Source organism: Cherax quadricarinatus, chromosome 2 (genome assembly GCF_038502225.1).
Source record: "Cherax quadricarinatus isolate ZL_2023a chromosome 2, ASM3850222v1, whole genome shotgun sequence".
Lineage (NCBI taxonomy): Eukaryota > Metazoa > Arthropoda > Malacostraca > Decapoda > Parastacidae > Cherax > Cherax quadricarinatus.
In genome coordinates this window covers 82,145,790-82,160,974 of record NC_091293.1, presented here as the reverse complement: position 1 = coordinate 82,160,974, position 15,185 = coordinate 82,145,790, and the positions used below count along the sequence as shown (strand labels likewise).

The 15,185-nt window shown below is 39.5% G+C and overlaps 1 protein-coding gene across 4 annotated transcripts in view; it reads left to right on the top strand.

Annotated features, from left to right (window-relative positions):
• CaMKI (Calcium/calmodulin-dependent protein kinase I) overlaps positions 1-15,185 on the top strand; it is a 919,698-nt gene that overhangs the window by 851,222 nt on the left and 53,291 nt on the right. Inside the window, exon 9 of one of the 4 annotated variants that reach the window (XM_070089394.1) lies at positions 6,379-6,596. The exons of the other annotated variants lie outside the window; for them this stretch is intronic. Coding sequence (XP_069945495.1) covers positions 6,379-6,408 — 30 coding nt within the window. The 3' untranslated portion in view covers positions 6,409-6,596. Of the gene's footprint in view, positions 1-6,378; positions 6,597-15,185 lie in introns of those variants that run through there. 4 annotated transcript variants of the gene reach the window in all.

Here is a 15,185-nt window from a genome sequence, read left to right as displayed (position 1 = left end):
TTTGCCTTAACTGAGACGTGGTTTAATTAAAAAAGTCGGGACATGCCTGCGGAATGTCATATTCAGGGTTTTAAATTGTTCCAAGAAGATAGAAGTATTGGGAGGGGGGGTGGGGTGGCATTGTATGTCCGAGATCGCTTGAACTGTTGCATAAAAACGGGTATTAAGTCTGAAGTAACACATACAGAGTCTGTTTGGATAGAATTTTCAGAGGGGCATGAAAAACTGATTTTAGGAGTGATATACCGTCCCCCAAACTTAGATAGGGACCAAGGGAAACTACTATGGGAGGAAATTGTTAAGGCCACAAGGCACGATAATGTAGTAATTCTAGGAGACTTTAACTTTAGTCATGTTGATTGGAATTTCTTGACTGGGAATTTAGAATCATACGACTTCTTAGAAGTATTTCAGGATTGTTTTTTGAAGCAGTTTGTGACAGAACCTACAAGGGGAAATAACCTGCTTGACTTAGTTATGGCAAACAATGAATCCCTTGTTAATAATTTAGAAATTTCAGAGGAACTGGGTGCTAGCGACCACAAATCAATTACATTTAGCATTGAATGGAAGTATGATAGTAGCGATAACTCAGTAACAGTCCCAGATTTTCGCTTAGCAGATTACGATGGGCTTAGAGAACACTTATCATCTGTTGACTGGGGTAACGAAGAGAGCTATCAATATGACAGTTTTCTGAACACTATACATGCTGCTCAAAGAGCATTTATCCCATATAAAGAAATTAGATCAAATAGAAATGACCCAAAATGGATGAATAATAGGCTCAAATATCTACTAGGGCATAAGAAAGGAATTTATAGGCGTATCAAAAGAGGTGAGGGTCATCTTATGAATCAGTATATTGACATTAAGAGGGACATTAAAAAGGGGATAAGAAAAGCTAAAAGGGACTATGAAATTAAAGTTGCTAGGGATTCTAAAACTAACCCAAAAAGTTTTTTCCAGATCTATAGAACAAAAGTTAGAGATAAGATAGGTCCCCTTAAAAATAACTATGGGCACCTTACTGACAAAGAGAATGAAATGTGCTTGATTTTAAATAATTATTTTCTCTCAGTGTTTACACAGGAAGACACTAACAATATTCCAGTAATTAATTTTTACAGTGGGCTAGAAGAAGATAAATTATGTAACATCACAGTCACTAGTGAGATGGTTGTGAAGCAGATAGACAGACTGAAGCAAAATAAGTCGCCGGGTCCTGATGAGGTTTTTTCAAGGGTTCTTAAGGAATGCAAAATGGAACTCTGTGAACCATTAACTAATATTTTTAATTTATCTCTTCAAACAGGTGTAGTGTCTGATATGTGGAAGATGGCTAATGTAACTCCTATTTTTAAAACAGGGGACAAGTCGTTACCGTCAAATTACCGCCCAATAAGCCTGACCTCAATTGTAGGCAAATTACTAGAGTCAATTATAGCTGAGATTATAAGAAGCCATCTCGATAAGCATAGCTTGATTAATGATACTCAGCATGGATTCACAAGAGGCCGGTCTTGTCTAACTAATTTATTAACTTTCTTCAGTAAAGCTTTTGAGGCTGTTGACCACAATAAAGAATTTGATATTATTTACTTAGATTTTAGTAAGGCTTTTGATAGAGTTCCGCACCATAGACTGTTAAAGAAAGTGGCAGCTCATGGCATTGGGGGAAAAGTGCTCTCGTGGATCGAGTCATGGCTCACTGACAGGAAGCAGAGAGTGTCCATAAATGGGGTTAAATCCGAGTGGGGATCTGTAACAAGTGGCGTTCCACAGGGATCAGTCTTGGGCCCGTTGTTGTTTATAATATATATCAATGATCTTGATGAGGGAATTACTAGTGATATGAGCAAATTCGCCGATGACACAAAGATAGGTAGGATAATTGATTCAAACGTAGATGTTATGGAACTTCAGGAGGATTTAAACAAACTCTATTCTTGGTCAGAAAAGTGGCAGATGCAGTTCAATGTAGATAAATGCAAGGTTCTGAAGCTTGGGAGTGCCCATAACCCTAGTACTTATAAGTTAAATGATGTAGAACTTAGCCATACAGATTGCGAAAAGGACTTGGGGGTTATGGTGAGCAGCAACCTTAAACCAAGACAGCAATGCCTAAGCATACGTAATAAGGCAAATAGATTACTGGGATTTATATCAAGAAGTGTAAGCAACAGAAGTCCAGAGGTCATACTGCAGCTTTATACATCATTAGTAAGGCCTCACCTAGATTATGCAGCTCAGTTCTGGTCTCCGTATTACAAAATGGACATAAATTCGTTAGAAAACATTCAGCGTAGGATGACTAAATTAATACATAGCATTAGAAATCTTCCTTATGAAGAAAGATTGAAGACTCTTAAGTTACATTCACTTGTTAGACGAAGAATGAGGGGAGACCTGATCGAAGTGTATAAGTGGAAGATAGGTATTAATAAAGGGGATATTAATAAGGTCTTGAGGATGTCTCTCCAAGAGAGAACCCGCAGTAATGGATTTAAATTAGATAAGTTTAGATTTAGAAAGGACATAGGAAAGTATTAGTTTGGAAATAGGGTAGTTGATGAGTGGAACAGTCTACCTAGTTGGGTTATTGAGGCTGGGACTTTGGGTAGTTTCAAATCTAGGTTGGATAAGTACATGAGTGGGAGGGGTTGGATTTGAGTGGGACTTTCACATCAGAGTTTATTTCTTGGGTGGCATTGAAAATTGGGTTGGGCAAATGTTTTGTTAGTGGGATGAATTGTAAAGGACCTGCCTAGTATGGGCCAGCAGGCCTCCTGCAGTGTTCCTCCTTTCTTATGTTCTTATGAATGTGTAAATTCAAGAATTATGTGGATTAAAGTAAAGGTTGGATGCGAGAAGTGGGTTATAATAAGCGTGTATGCACCTGGAGAAGAGAGGAATGCAGAGGAGAGAGAGAGATTTTGGGAGATGTTAAGTGAATGTATAGGAGCCTTTGAACCAAGTGAGAGAGTGATTGTGGTAGGGGACATGAATGCTAAAGTAGGAGAAACTTTTAGAGAGGGTGTGGTAGGTAAGTTTGGGGTGCCATTTGATTGAACTTTGTATAGAAAGGGGTTTAGTTATAGGTAATACATATTTTAAGAAAAAGAGGATAAATAAGTATACAAGATATGATGTAGGGCGAAATGACAGTAGTTTATTGGATTATGTATTGGTAGATAAAAGACTGTTGAGTAGACTTCAGGATGTACATGTTTATAGAGGGGCCACAGATATATCAGATCACTTTCTAGTTGTAGCTACACTGAGAGTAAAAGGTAGATGGGATACAAGGACAATAGAAGCATCAGGGAAGAGAGAGGTGAAGGTTTATAAACTAAAAGAGGAGGCAGTTAGGGTAAGATATAAACAGCTATTGGAGGATAGATGGGCTAATGAGAGCATAGGCAATGGGGTCGAAGAGGTATGGGGTAGGTTTAAAAATGTAGTGTTAGAGTGTTCAGCAGAAGTTTGTGGTTACAGGAAAGTGGGTGCGGGAGGGAAGAGGAGCGATTGGTGGAATGATGATGTAAAGAGAGTAGTAGGGGAGAAAAAGTTAGCATATGAGAAGTTTTTACAAAGTAGAAGTGATGCAAGGAGCGAAGAGTATATGGAGAAAAAGAGAGAGGTTAAGAGAGTGGTGAAGCAATGTAAAAAGAGAGCAAATGAGAGAGTGGGTGAGATGTTATCAGCAAATTTTGTTGAAAATAAGAAAAAGTTTTGGAGTGAGATTAACAAGTTAAGAAAGCCTAGAGAACAAATGGATTTGTCAGTTAAAAATAGGAGAGGCGAGTTATTAAATGGAGAGTTAGAGGTATTGGGAAAATGGAGGGAATATTTTGAGGAATTGTTAAATGTTGATGAAGATAGGGTAGCTGTGATTTCGTGTATAGGACAAGGAGGAATAACATCTTGTAAGAGTGAGGAAGAGCCAGTTGTGAGTGTGGGGGAAGTTCGTGAGGCAGTAGGTAAAATGAAAGGGGGTAAGGCAGCCGGGATTGATGGGATAAAGATAGAAATGTTAAAAGCAGGTGGGGATATAGTTTTGGAGTGGTTGGTGCAATTATTTAATAAATGTATGGAAGAGGGTAAGGTACCTAGGGATTGGCAGAGAGCATGCATAGTTCCTTTGTATAAAGGCAAAGGGGATAAAAGAGAGTGCAAAAATTATAGGGGGATAAGTCTGCTGAGTATACCTGGTAAAGTGTATGGTAGAGTTATTATTGAAAGAATTAAGAGTAAGACGGAGAATAGGATAGCACATGAACAAGGAGGCTTTAGGAAAGGTAGGGGGTGTGTGGACCAGGTGTTTACAGTGAAACATATAAGTGAACAGTATTTAGATAAGGCTAAAGAGGTCTTTGTGGCATTTATGGATTTGGAAAAGGCGTATGACAGGGTGGATAGGGGGGCAATGTGGCAGATGTTGCAAGTGTATGGTGTAGGAGGTAGGTTACTGAAAGCAGTGAAGGGTTTTTACGAGGATAGTGAGGCTCAAGTTAGAGTATGTAGGAAAGAGGGAAATTATTTCCCAGTAAAAGTAGGCCTTAGACAAGGATGTGTGATGTCACCATGGTTGTTTAATATATTTATAGATGGGGTTGTAAGAGAAGTAAATGCGAGGGTCTTGGCAAGAGGCATGGAGTTAAAAGATAAAGAATCACACACAAAGTGGGAGTTGTCACAGCTGCTCTTTGCTGATGACACTGTGCTCTTGGGAGATTCTGAAGAGAAGTTGCAGAGATTGGTGGATGAATTTGGCAGGGTGTGCAAAAGAAGAAAATTAAAGGTGAATACAGGAAAGAGTAAGGTTATGAGGATAACAAAAAGATTAGGTGATGAAAGATTGAATATCAGATTGGAGGGAGAGAGTATGGAGGAGGTGAATGTATTCAGATATTTGGGAGTGGACGTGTCAGCGGATGGGTCTATGAAAGATGAGGTGAATCATAGAATTGATGAGGGGAAAAGAGTGAGTGGTGCACTTAGGAGTCTGTGGAGACAAAGAACTTTGTCCTTGGAGGCAAAGAGGGGAATGTATGAGAGTATAGTTTTACCAACGGTCTTATATGGGTGTGAAGCATGGGTGATGAATGTTGCAGCGAGAAGAAGGCTGGAGGCAGTGGAGATGTCATGTCTGAGGGCAATGTGTGGTGTGAATATAATGCAGAGAATTCGTAGTTTGGAAGTTAGGAGGATGTGCGGGATTACCAAAACTGTTGTCCAGAGGGCTGAGGAAGGGTTGTTGAGGTGGTTCGGACATGTAGAGAGAATGGAGCGAAACAGAATGACTTCAAGAGTGTATCAGTCTGTAGTGGAAGGAAGGCGGGGTAGGGGTCGGCCTAGGAAAGGTTGGAGGGAGGGGGTAAAGGAGGTTTTGTGTGCGAGGGGCTTGGACTTCCAGCAGGCATGCGTGAGCGTGTTTGATAGGAGTGAGTGGAGACAAATGGTTTTTAATACTTGACATGCTGTTGGAGTGTGAGCAAAGTAACATTTATGAAGGGGTTCAGGGAAACCGGCAGGCCGGACTTGAGTCCTGGAGATGGGAAGTACAGTGCCTGCACTCTGAAGGACGGGTGTTAATGTTGCAGTTTAAAAACTGTAGTGTAAAGCACCCTTCTGGCAAGACAGTGATGGAGTGAATAATGGTGAAAGTTTTTCTTTTCGGGCCACCCTGCCTTGGTGGGAATCAGCCAGTGTGATAATAAAAAAAAAATAAAAAAATAATATATATATATATATATATATATTCATATCTATATAATATATATATATATATATATATATATATATATATATAAATATCTATATAATATATATATATATATATACAGTGGACCCCCGGTTAACGATATTTTTTCACTCCAGAAGTATGTTCAGGTGCCAGTACTGACCGAATTTGTTCCCATAAGGAATATTGTGAAGTAGATTAGTCCATTTCAGACCCCCAAACATACACGTACAAACGCACTTACATAAATACACTTACATAATTGGTCGCATTCGGAGGTGATCGTTATGCGGGGGTCCACTGTATATATATATATATATATATATATATATATATATATACATGTATGTATATTTATTTATTTATTTATTTATTCAGCATGACAGTAACATGGGTAACTTACTCAAATTCTTCCCATACATCACATTCTTTATACATGTCAAACGTGTTTCACTCTTCTCTCAGATTTGCCAAGAGTGTGAAGGTACACTTACCTCATGGATAATCTTCACACTTCATTTATTGCCTTCTTATGAAATATTTGCCTTGATAAGTATTCTTTTAGTGAGATTTTGTCCATATTTTCACATATCTCTAATAAATTTCATTTTAATGTAAATTTTTTTTTGTAGGAAAGATCAATACGATCATCAACAGCCTGATTAGTCAGAGACCAGGCCATAATTAGTGGATGGACGATGAAGCCTTCCCCACACCATGTGCTGAGTTACCCTCATGGGCGGAGGATCGACCCTCCGCCACCCTTTTGTGCAGAAGCACCAATATGGGTTTACCACTTCGTGAAATGCGACAATCTGGGAAAACAATGGAAAAGGCCCATTCTGGAATATGTCATGTCTATTAACTCTGATGCCTTTCTTGGTGTGGTTTGCAATGCTGCATTGAACTCTTGTTTCATTGTAACATAAAAACCTAATTCATGTCTTTCATTAAATTCTTAGTTTTCAATAAAAGTTGTATTACAGTTTTATGTAATTGTACTTTTTAGTGAGTCCCACTTTTATAGGCATAGTCTAGTGTTTGTTAATTTTTACACTGCTGGCTTTAGGCTATCTGAAATACTATTCATAATTATGGGGTTTTTGTTGTAAGATATATTGTATACTATTCACATACTATTATAACTTCAAAGTATCTTCATGGGAAATAAAGGTACATGTATCTTATCTAATTTGACAACTTGTAAAACAATTGTCGTTCAAGTGTTGTGCACCAATTTCAGCTTTAAGCGATCAATATAAGACATGCGACCCCCTCACTAAGAATGACATGTTACTGACCCATTAAATTTTGCTCTCAAAGAAATGAAGGGAAGAGGAGTGACCCTTTACTGATTTTGGCCACAAAATCTTCAAGAGAAGAGTTCAACTCTGACAGAGGATCTGGAAAGAGAACATAGAACAAACTTAAGAACATGATAATGGGGTGATGGGGACCCCAAAGAATAGTGAAGTATACGTCATCCAAGGCACATCTAGCAGCATGTCACTGACGAGCAGATGAAGAGGAATTAGTCAGCAGAATTGACCACACTAACAGCAAGACTGGTTGGCCTACCAAGGCCAACCAGAGAGAGAGAGAGAGAGAAAGAGAGTGTAGGAGGCTCCTATGCATAAGGAAAACTCTATGCATATAGCAGTGCCAAGAAGGTATTATTCTTGGACTAGAGGCATGAGAGTACTGGAGAAAAAGTTTGATGCACACAGATTCCCGGCCCACAAGGAGGCGGTTGAAAGATGCAGAAGCCAATGTCAAGTACTCCAAGCAGAGAAGGTGGCAATAGAGAGGTATCCCAGCGTGCCACCAAAGAACAAAATGTCAAGGAGTGAAGTTCTCAACAGAATAGCCCAATTAGGTAGCACAGCAGTTGATCTGCCAGGGAAATGAGATTCTTAGTAAGGCACAGTGGAAGGAGACAGATAAATTCTTACACACAGGAGATCTTTACAGGAGAAAGAGGTCACTAGATGCACACAAGTTGAAACAAAGAAACTGAGCCTGGGCAAAACTACTTTCAGAAAAGACCAACAGGGTTGAAGACAATGAGAGGTAACCCTGGTTCCTCCAAGTTCAGCAAGGACAAAAAAATAACGAGGATATGAGAGTCCTGTGAGCTAGGACACAACAACTGCAATCTTCCACCCATTATTGGAAGCAACTGTTATGAATTAGTATTATATTCATCAGTAAGAACCAGACTTGTAGGGGGTCATGCAATGCAGTCGAGTTGGAAAGGCAGTGTGCACTGAACCCCAGTGGCTGGGAGATCCATCCATCACTGGAGAGCCTATAAACAGATACTGACAGATTTCACGTCCACCCTGGGACCTGCAACAATGATTGGGATTCCAGGAGTGTGTAGAGCAGCAACTGACCATCGAAGGGAACAGAGAGATGAAGATTGGTGCTCCCACCATGGAAGGAAATGTCAAAGGAGGAGGAATTACATGAAGAATAAGGATGTTTGTCATCTGGGATGCCAGTGGAACAACTTGAAGATTAACAATTGCAGATTACTAAATTTATCAAAAATGTAAACCCGTAGGGATCATTTAGCACCTCATGACAGAAGTGAAAGAGGTAGTAGAGAGGGAGGGAGGAAGAACAGCAACAGAAAAAATGGGAAATGAGAATCATTAATACTAGTGCAAACAGGTGTTAATTAAGAAACCATTTAGCAAGTCTTCAGAAAGAAGAGGACCATCAGAGAAGAGGGTACACAAAGTAAATATGTCAAGCAGAAAACATTGGAAATGAGGTAGGCATACTTTCTGACGAATGGAATATTTGATCAAAAGATTTTGAACTCGGAACTTCCTGACAGTCTCACAGAGTGATGGGCACGTGCACCTTCCCTTCCTCCAACTACGAATGTGGAGCGAAATAAACATACTCCCTATGACCACAAAGACCTTGACAGAGAGGTTGAAGATCATGGTTGCAAACCAGGTGGTCAACTCACAGCTGGTGTCTCAGCCAAGCAAGACACCAGCTGAGTTAGGGTGAAGAGAGGGAGGGTCCTTGTGCCTCCAAATAATAATAATCTGTTAGGTGTGGTTCATAATGCTTTTAGCTTCACACTGCAACTCTGGGGCAACTCTTCTTTGAGCTGTTGGTGAATTAAGGACTATATAGAGCATCCCAGACCATACCGGAGATATTAGAGGTGAGCAATAGGTGTGACATATTCCAAAGAGGGTGCGCCATGGTATCTCATGGAAACTAATCAATAGCATTTTTTACTCTTCCTCCGAGTCTACAACTGTATCTTTCATATGTGTTCATTGTGTTTCATTTTCTAATGGAATTACATGATCAGTGTCACCTTTTAGTTGTCTGAGGCATCTTCTTTTATAATCAAATATTTTGTTCAACTATCTTATTGCTGGACTCAGTCCTGAAACATTCTTCTATCAGCATTTGTAATCTGAATAAATGAGATGCTTTTTCTTCAAACTGTGTTGTGGAACTTCTTTAGTCAAGCTCTTTTGAAATCATTCATTTTTTAAATCATTCTCTACAGTATCCTCGTAGCAGAAGTTTAATTTTAGTAACAACAACTGTAAATCTTTGAACTTTCTATAGAGCCACAGTACTAACTGAAGTGAAAACTGTAAATGGTAGTTTCCTAACATGAATCAGTAAGTCAGTCATCCCTAATTATTTTGTTCAAAGTACAAGTTACAGCCAATACATTCTGAGACTAAATCTTTTACATGAGCACTGATTGTTAAAAATTAAATTACATTTCTCAGTTTCTCAGTACATATCTCCTTAAATGATATTGTTGTATCTATTTTTATGAGGATCATAAGAGAAAACAAGTATCACTATAGTATTTTACACACTTCATGATAAGCTCTTGGTGCCCCATGAATTTGTTCCACACAGTCAGTCAGAAAACAGCATGAAATAAATCCTGATTCACTGTTTGACTTTTTGAGATAAATTCTTAGTATATCAAGCCTTCATTGTGATTATATATATTTGTAGTCACAGGAGCAAGAGCTATGCTCAGAGTGTCCCATCTTCATTGCTTAGTTTGTCATATGGTTTTCTGAAGTTACCAGTGATTGTATCACACTACCTCATCTTGGATCTTTATTCCAACAAACAACCACTCTATTTCTGATGAAATATTTTCTATTCCATTTTCAGCTTGATACTGAATATTCTTTATCTTTCTTTTGATATTGCTAAGAGATCTTCCTTGAATTGTGACAGCTGCCTACTATATACAGTACTGGAAAGAGTTTACTTGATACTCTTTAAGTGGATGATTTCTTAAACATTAGGCATGCATTCAGGCAACACCTTTCACTGTTTCAATTTAGTGTTTGAACAATATGAGCATATTTAGTTTCTCTAAGTTTTTCATCTACACTTCACAAAAAAGCTATTGAATCTTAGCCTCAAAATGTAACTAATGTTATTTTGATAACATATTAGGTTACAGCATACAGCATTTACGAAGGATTCCCATAATTCATCGATGCTATACAAAGATCATTTGGGTGATTTTTATCCACATGTAGCCTGAATTTTGCTTTTTAGTAAGTTTAATTTTTCGATGTCTTTTATAATGTAGCAAGCAGGTATAAACACCTGTTTCTGATGTCTTCAGAAACGTTTAAATAATTGATGCTGAAGCTGTCATTTGATTCATGGAGACTGAATTGTCTTGAAGGAGTAATTATTTTTCAAAATATAAATAATCAGTGAGTTTCAGCTTCTCAAAAACAGAACAAAATTTTCAGAAATACCAGCTTAAAATTTGATATAAAGAGATCCCCAACTCCTGATCTTCATACATCCGATCAATGAAAATTCATCTCCGCCCTAAGGACATTCACAGACATGGAAAGTTTATCGTAACTGCAATGTGAAGATGTAGATAGTTGGTCCATCAAAGTAGAGCCATTCGAAGATAAGAGGAGAGGAATCTACACATCCTGGCAACAAGCTGAGAAATACTGATTTGCCGCTTTCACCAACCAAGAACAGTGAAGGGTCCCCAGAAGTAGGGAAAAAGCCATGTAATTTAAGTATACAATAATTGAATCCATTTCCCTGTGGGTTATATGTGACCCTGCAAGAAAATCCAGAAGACGAATTCTCAGAACATTCTGTTTACCCCGTCTGATGCGAAATTCTATAATCCTAGAGGACTGGGGAATCATATTAAGGGTGGTGGAGACTGAAGGTGTGTTAAGTCCAAAATCTGCACTTAAAGCTGATAAATGTGGGTGAAGATTCAAGAGGCTATCAAGAATGTGAACAGCTGATACCCAGTAAGTGGAGGAAGACATAACAGCAAACGTTTCGGTGAATCAATACAATTTTGATGAATGATGGTTTCTCTAGTTGGACCACGAAGAAGATGCAGAAAAAAAAACCTGGGTAGAACATCTCGGATGAGAGGATGTCTGGAGGAGGGAATCATGAGAGATGGACAGACCTAGAGGACTTTCAAGGACCTCATAAGTTGAACAATGTGCTTGTAACATTTCCCAGAAATGGCTTTCATGCTCTGGGCCCAGATTAGGAATCCCTGTAGTGAAAGTTTCTACTAAGGAAGCCAGGATAACTATGAGAATTAGAACGAGAGGCAGGACAGGAACCTCAGATGTCTATGCGAACTCCTTGTTATTGGTGGACTGGATTTAGAGGGATCAAAATGTCTCAGAGAGACAGGGAAAATGACACAGGCAGAGGTCCTTGTGTGTAGAGTCTATGCTTTTTGTGAATTGCCCAAGAGAAATCAGGTGTGATGGAGACAGTATATGAGGGAATTCCCAGCTCGGGAAGCCTGGAACTGGGGTAGATGAATCCAATGAATAGCAGTGAACTGATTAGCCATTATCGCCCCTTGCAGTAGAGTCTGACTGCTAAGCATTACTTGTTGTTCTGACACCAAAGAAGCCAGGAAAGGTGAAATGTGTTTTGCATTGGCACATATCTTTATAATGAAAGTAAGCTGCTGGGAGACTGGTACGCCCTTGTAAAAAAGAATAGTCAGCATGACAGTAGACATCAGAAATGTCCATGAGAAAGCCCAACCTTGCTAGTACAGCACCAGACCCATGACAATCATAGGGAGTGAGAAATAATTAATCATATGCAACAGTTTATGGAAAGGTACAGTTGCAGAAAAAACAGCTCTTCTACTCTCTCTTCTGAGTAGAAATAATATCTGGTCACTCGTACATAGTAAATGCTATATTCATGAATGAATTAGTGCACCTTCTAATAACAATGGTAATGGGTTGACAAAATTAATTGCCAGTACTTTCTGTGTTTATTTTATTTATTTTATTATCACACCGGCCGATTCCCACCAAGGCAGGGTGGCCCGAAAAAGAAAAACTTTCACCATCATTCACTCCATCACTGTCTTGCCAGAAGGGTGCTTTACACTACAGTTTTTAAACTGCAACATTAACACCCCTCCTTCAGAGTGCAGGCACTGTACTTCCCATCTCCAGGACTCAAGTCCGGCCTGCCGGTTTCCCTGAATCCCTTCATAAATGTTACTTTGCTCACACTCCAACAGCACGTCAAGTATTAAAAACCATTTGTCTCCATTCACTCCTATCAAACACGCTCACGCATGCCTGCTGGAAGTCCAAGCCCCTCGCACACAAAACCTCCTTTACCCCCTCCCTCCAACCCTTCCTAGGCCGACCCCTACCCCGCCTTCCTTCCACTACAGACTGATACACTCTTGAAGTCATTCTATTTCGCTCCATTCTCTCTACATGTCCGAACCACCTCAACAACCCTTCCTCAGCCCTCTGGACAACAGTTTTGGTAATCCCGCACCTCCTCCTAACTTCCAAACTACGAATTCTCTGCATTATATTCACACCACACATTGCCCTCAGACATGACATCTCCACTGCCTCCAGCCTTCTCCTCGCTGCAACATTCATCACCCACGCTTCACACCCATATAAGAGCGTTGGTAAAACTATACTCTCATACATTCCCCTCTTTGCCTCCAAGGACAAAGTTCTTTGTCTCCACAGACTCCTAAGTGCACCACTCACTCTTTTTCCCTCATCAATTCTATGATTCACCTCATCTTTCATAGACCCATCCGCTGACACGTCCACTCCCAAATATCTGAATACGTTCACCTCCTCCATACTCTCTCCCTCCAATCTGATATTCAATCTTTCATCACCTAATCTTTTTGTTATCCTCATAACCTTACTCTTTCCTGTATTCACCTTTAATTTTCTTCTTTTGCACACCCTACCAAATTCATCCACCAATCTCTGCAACTTCTCTTCAGAATCTCCCAAGAGCACAGTGTCATCAGCAAAGAGCAGCTGTGACAACTCCCACTTTGTGTGTGATTCTTTATCTTTTAACTCCACGCCTCTTGCCAAGACCCTCGCATTTACTTCTCTTACAACCCCATCTATAAATATATTAAACAACCACGGTGACATCACACATCCTTGTCTAAGGCCTACTTTTACTGGGAAAAAATTTCCCTCTTTCCTACATACTCTAACTTGAGCCTCACTATCCTCGTAAAAACTCTTCACTGCTTTCAGTAACCTACCTCCTACACCATACACTTGCAACATCTGCCACATTGCCCCCCTATCCACCCTGTCATACGCCTTTTCCAAATCCATAAATGCCACAAAGACCTCTTTAGCCTTATCTAAATACTGTTCACTTATATGTTTCACTGTAAACACCTGGTCCACACACCCCCTACCTTTCCTAAAGCCTCCTTGTTCATCTGCTATCCTATTCTCCGTCTTACTCTTAATTCTTTCAATTATAACTCTACCATACACTTTACCAGGTACACTCAACAGACTTATCCCCCTATAATTTTTGCACTCTCTTTTATCCCCTTTGCCTTTATACAAAGGAACTATGCATGCTCTCTGCCAATCCCTAGGTACCTTACCCTCTTCCATACATTTATTAAATAATTGCACCAACCACTCCAAAACTATATCCCCACCTGCTTTTAACATTTCTATCTTTATCCCATCAATCCCGGCTGCCTTACCCCCTTTCATTTTACCTACTGCCTCACGAACTTCCCCCACACTCACAACTGGCTCTTCCTCACTCCTACAAGATGTTATTCCTCCTTGCCCTATACACGAAATCACAGCTTCCCTATCTTCATCAACATTTAACAATTCCTCAAAATATTCCTTCCATCTTCCCAATACCTCTAACTCTCCATTTAATAACTCTCCTCTCCTATTTTTAACTGACAAATCCATTTGTTCTCTAGGCTTTCTTAACTTGTTAATCTCACTCCAAAACTTTTTCTTATTTTCAACAAAATTTGTTGATAACATCTCACCCACTCTCTCATTTGCTCTCTTTTTACATTGCTTCACCACTCTCTTAACTTCTCTCTTTTTCTCCATATACTCTTCCCTCCTTGCATCACTTCTACTTTGTAAAAACTTCTCATATGCTAACTTTTTCTCCCTTACTACTCTCTTTACATCATCATTCCACCAATCGCTCCTCTTCCCTCCTGCACCCACTTTCCTGTAACCACAAACTTCTGCTGAACACTCTAACACTACATTTTTAAACCTACCCCATACCTCTTCGACCCCATTGCCTATGCTCTCATTAGCCCATCTATCCTCCAATAGCTGTTTATATCTTACCCTAACTGCCTCCTCTTTTAGTTTATAAACCTTCACCTCTCTCTTCCCTGATGCTTCTATTCTCCTTGTATCCCATCTACCTTTTACTCTCAGTGTAGCTACAACTAGAAAGTGATCTGATATATCTGTGGCCCCTCTATAAACATGTACATCCTGAAGTCTACTCAACAGTCTTTTATCTACCAATACATAATCCAACAAACTACTGTCATTTCGCCCTACATCATATCGTGTATACTTATTTATCCTCTTTTTCTTAAAATATGTATTACCTATAACTAAACCCCTTTCTATACAAAGTTCAATCAAAGGGCTCCCATTATCATTTACACCTGGCACCCCAAACTTACCTACCACACCCTCTCTAAAAGTTTCTCCTACTTTAGCATTCAAGTCCCCTACCACAATTACTCTCTCACTTGGTTCAAAGGCTCCTATACATTCACTTAACATCTCCCAAAATCTCTCTCTCTCCTCTGCATTCCTCTCTTCTCCAGGTGCATACACGCTTATTATGACCCACTTCTCGCATCCAACCTTTACTTTAATCCACATAATTCTTGAATTTACACATTCATATTCTCTTTTCTCCTTCCATAACTGATCATTTAACATTACTGCTACCCCTTCCTTTGCTCTAACTCTCTCAGATACTCCAGATTTAATCCCATTTATTTCCCCCCACTGAAACTCTCCTACCCCCTTCAGCTTTGTTTCGCTTAGGGCCAGGACATCCAACTTCTTTTCATTCATAA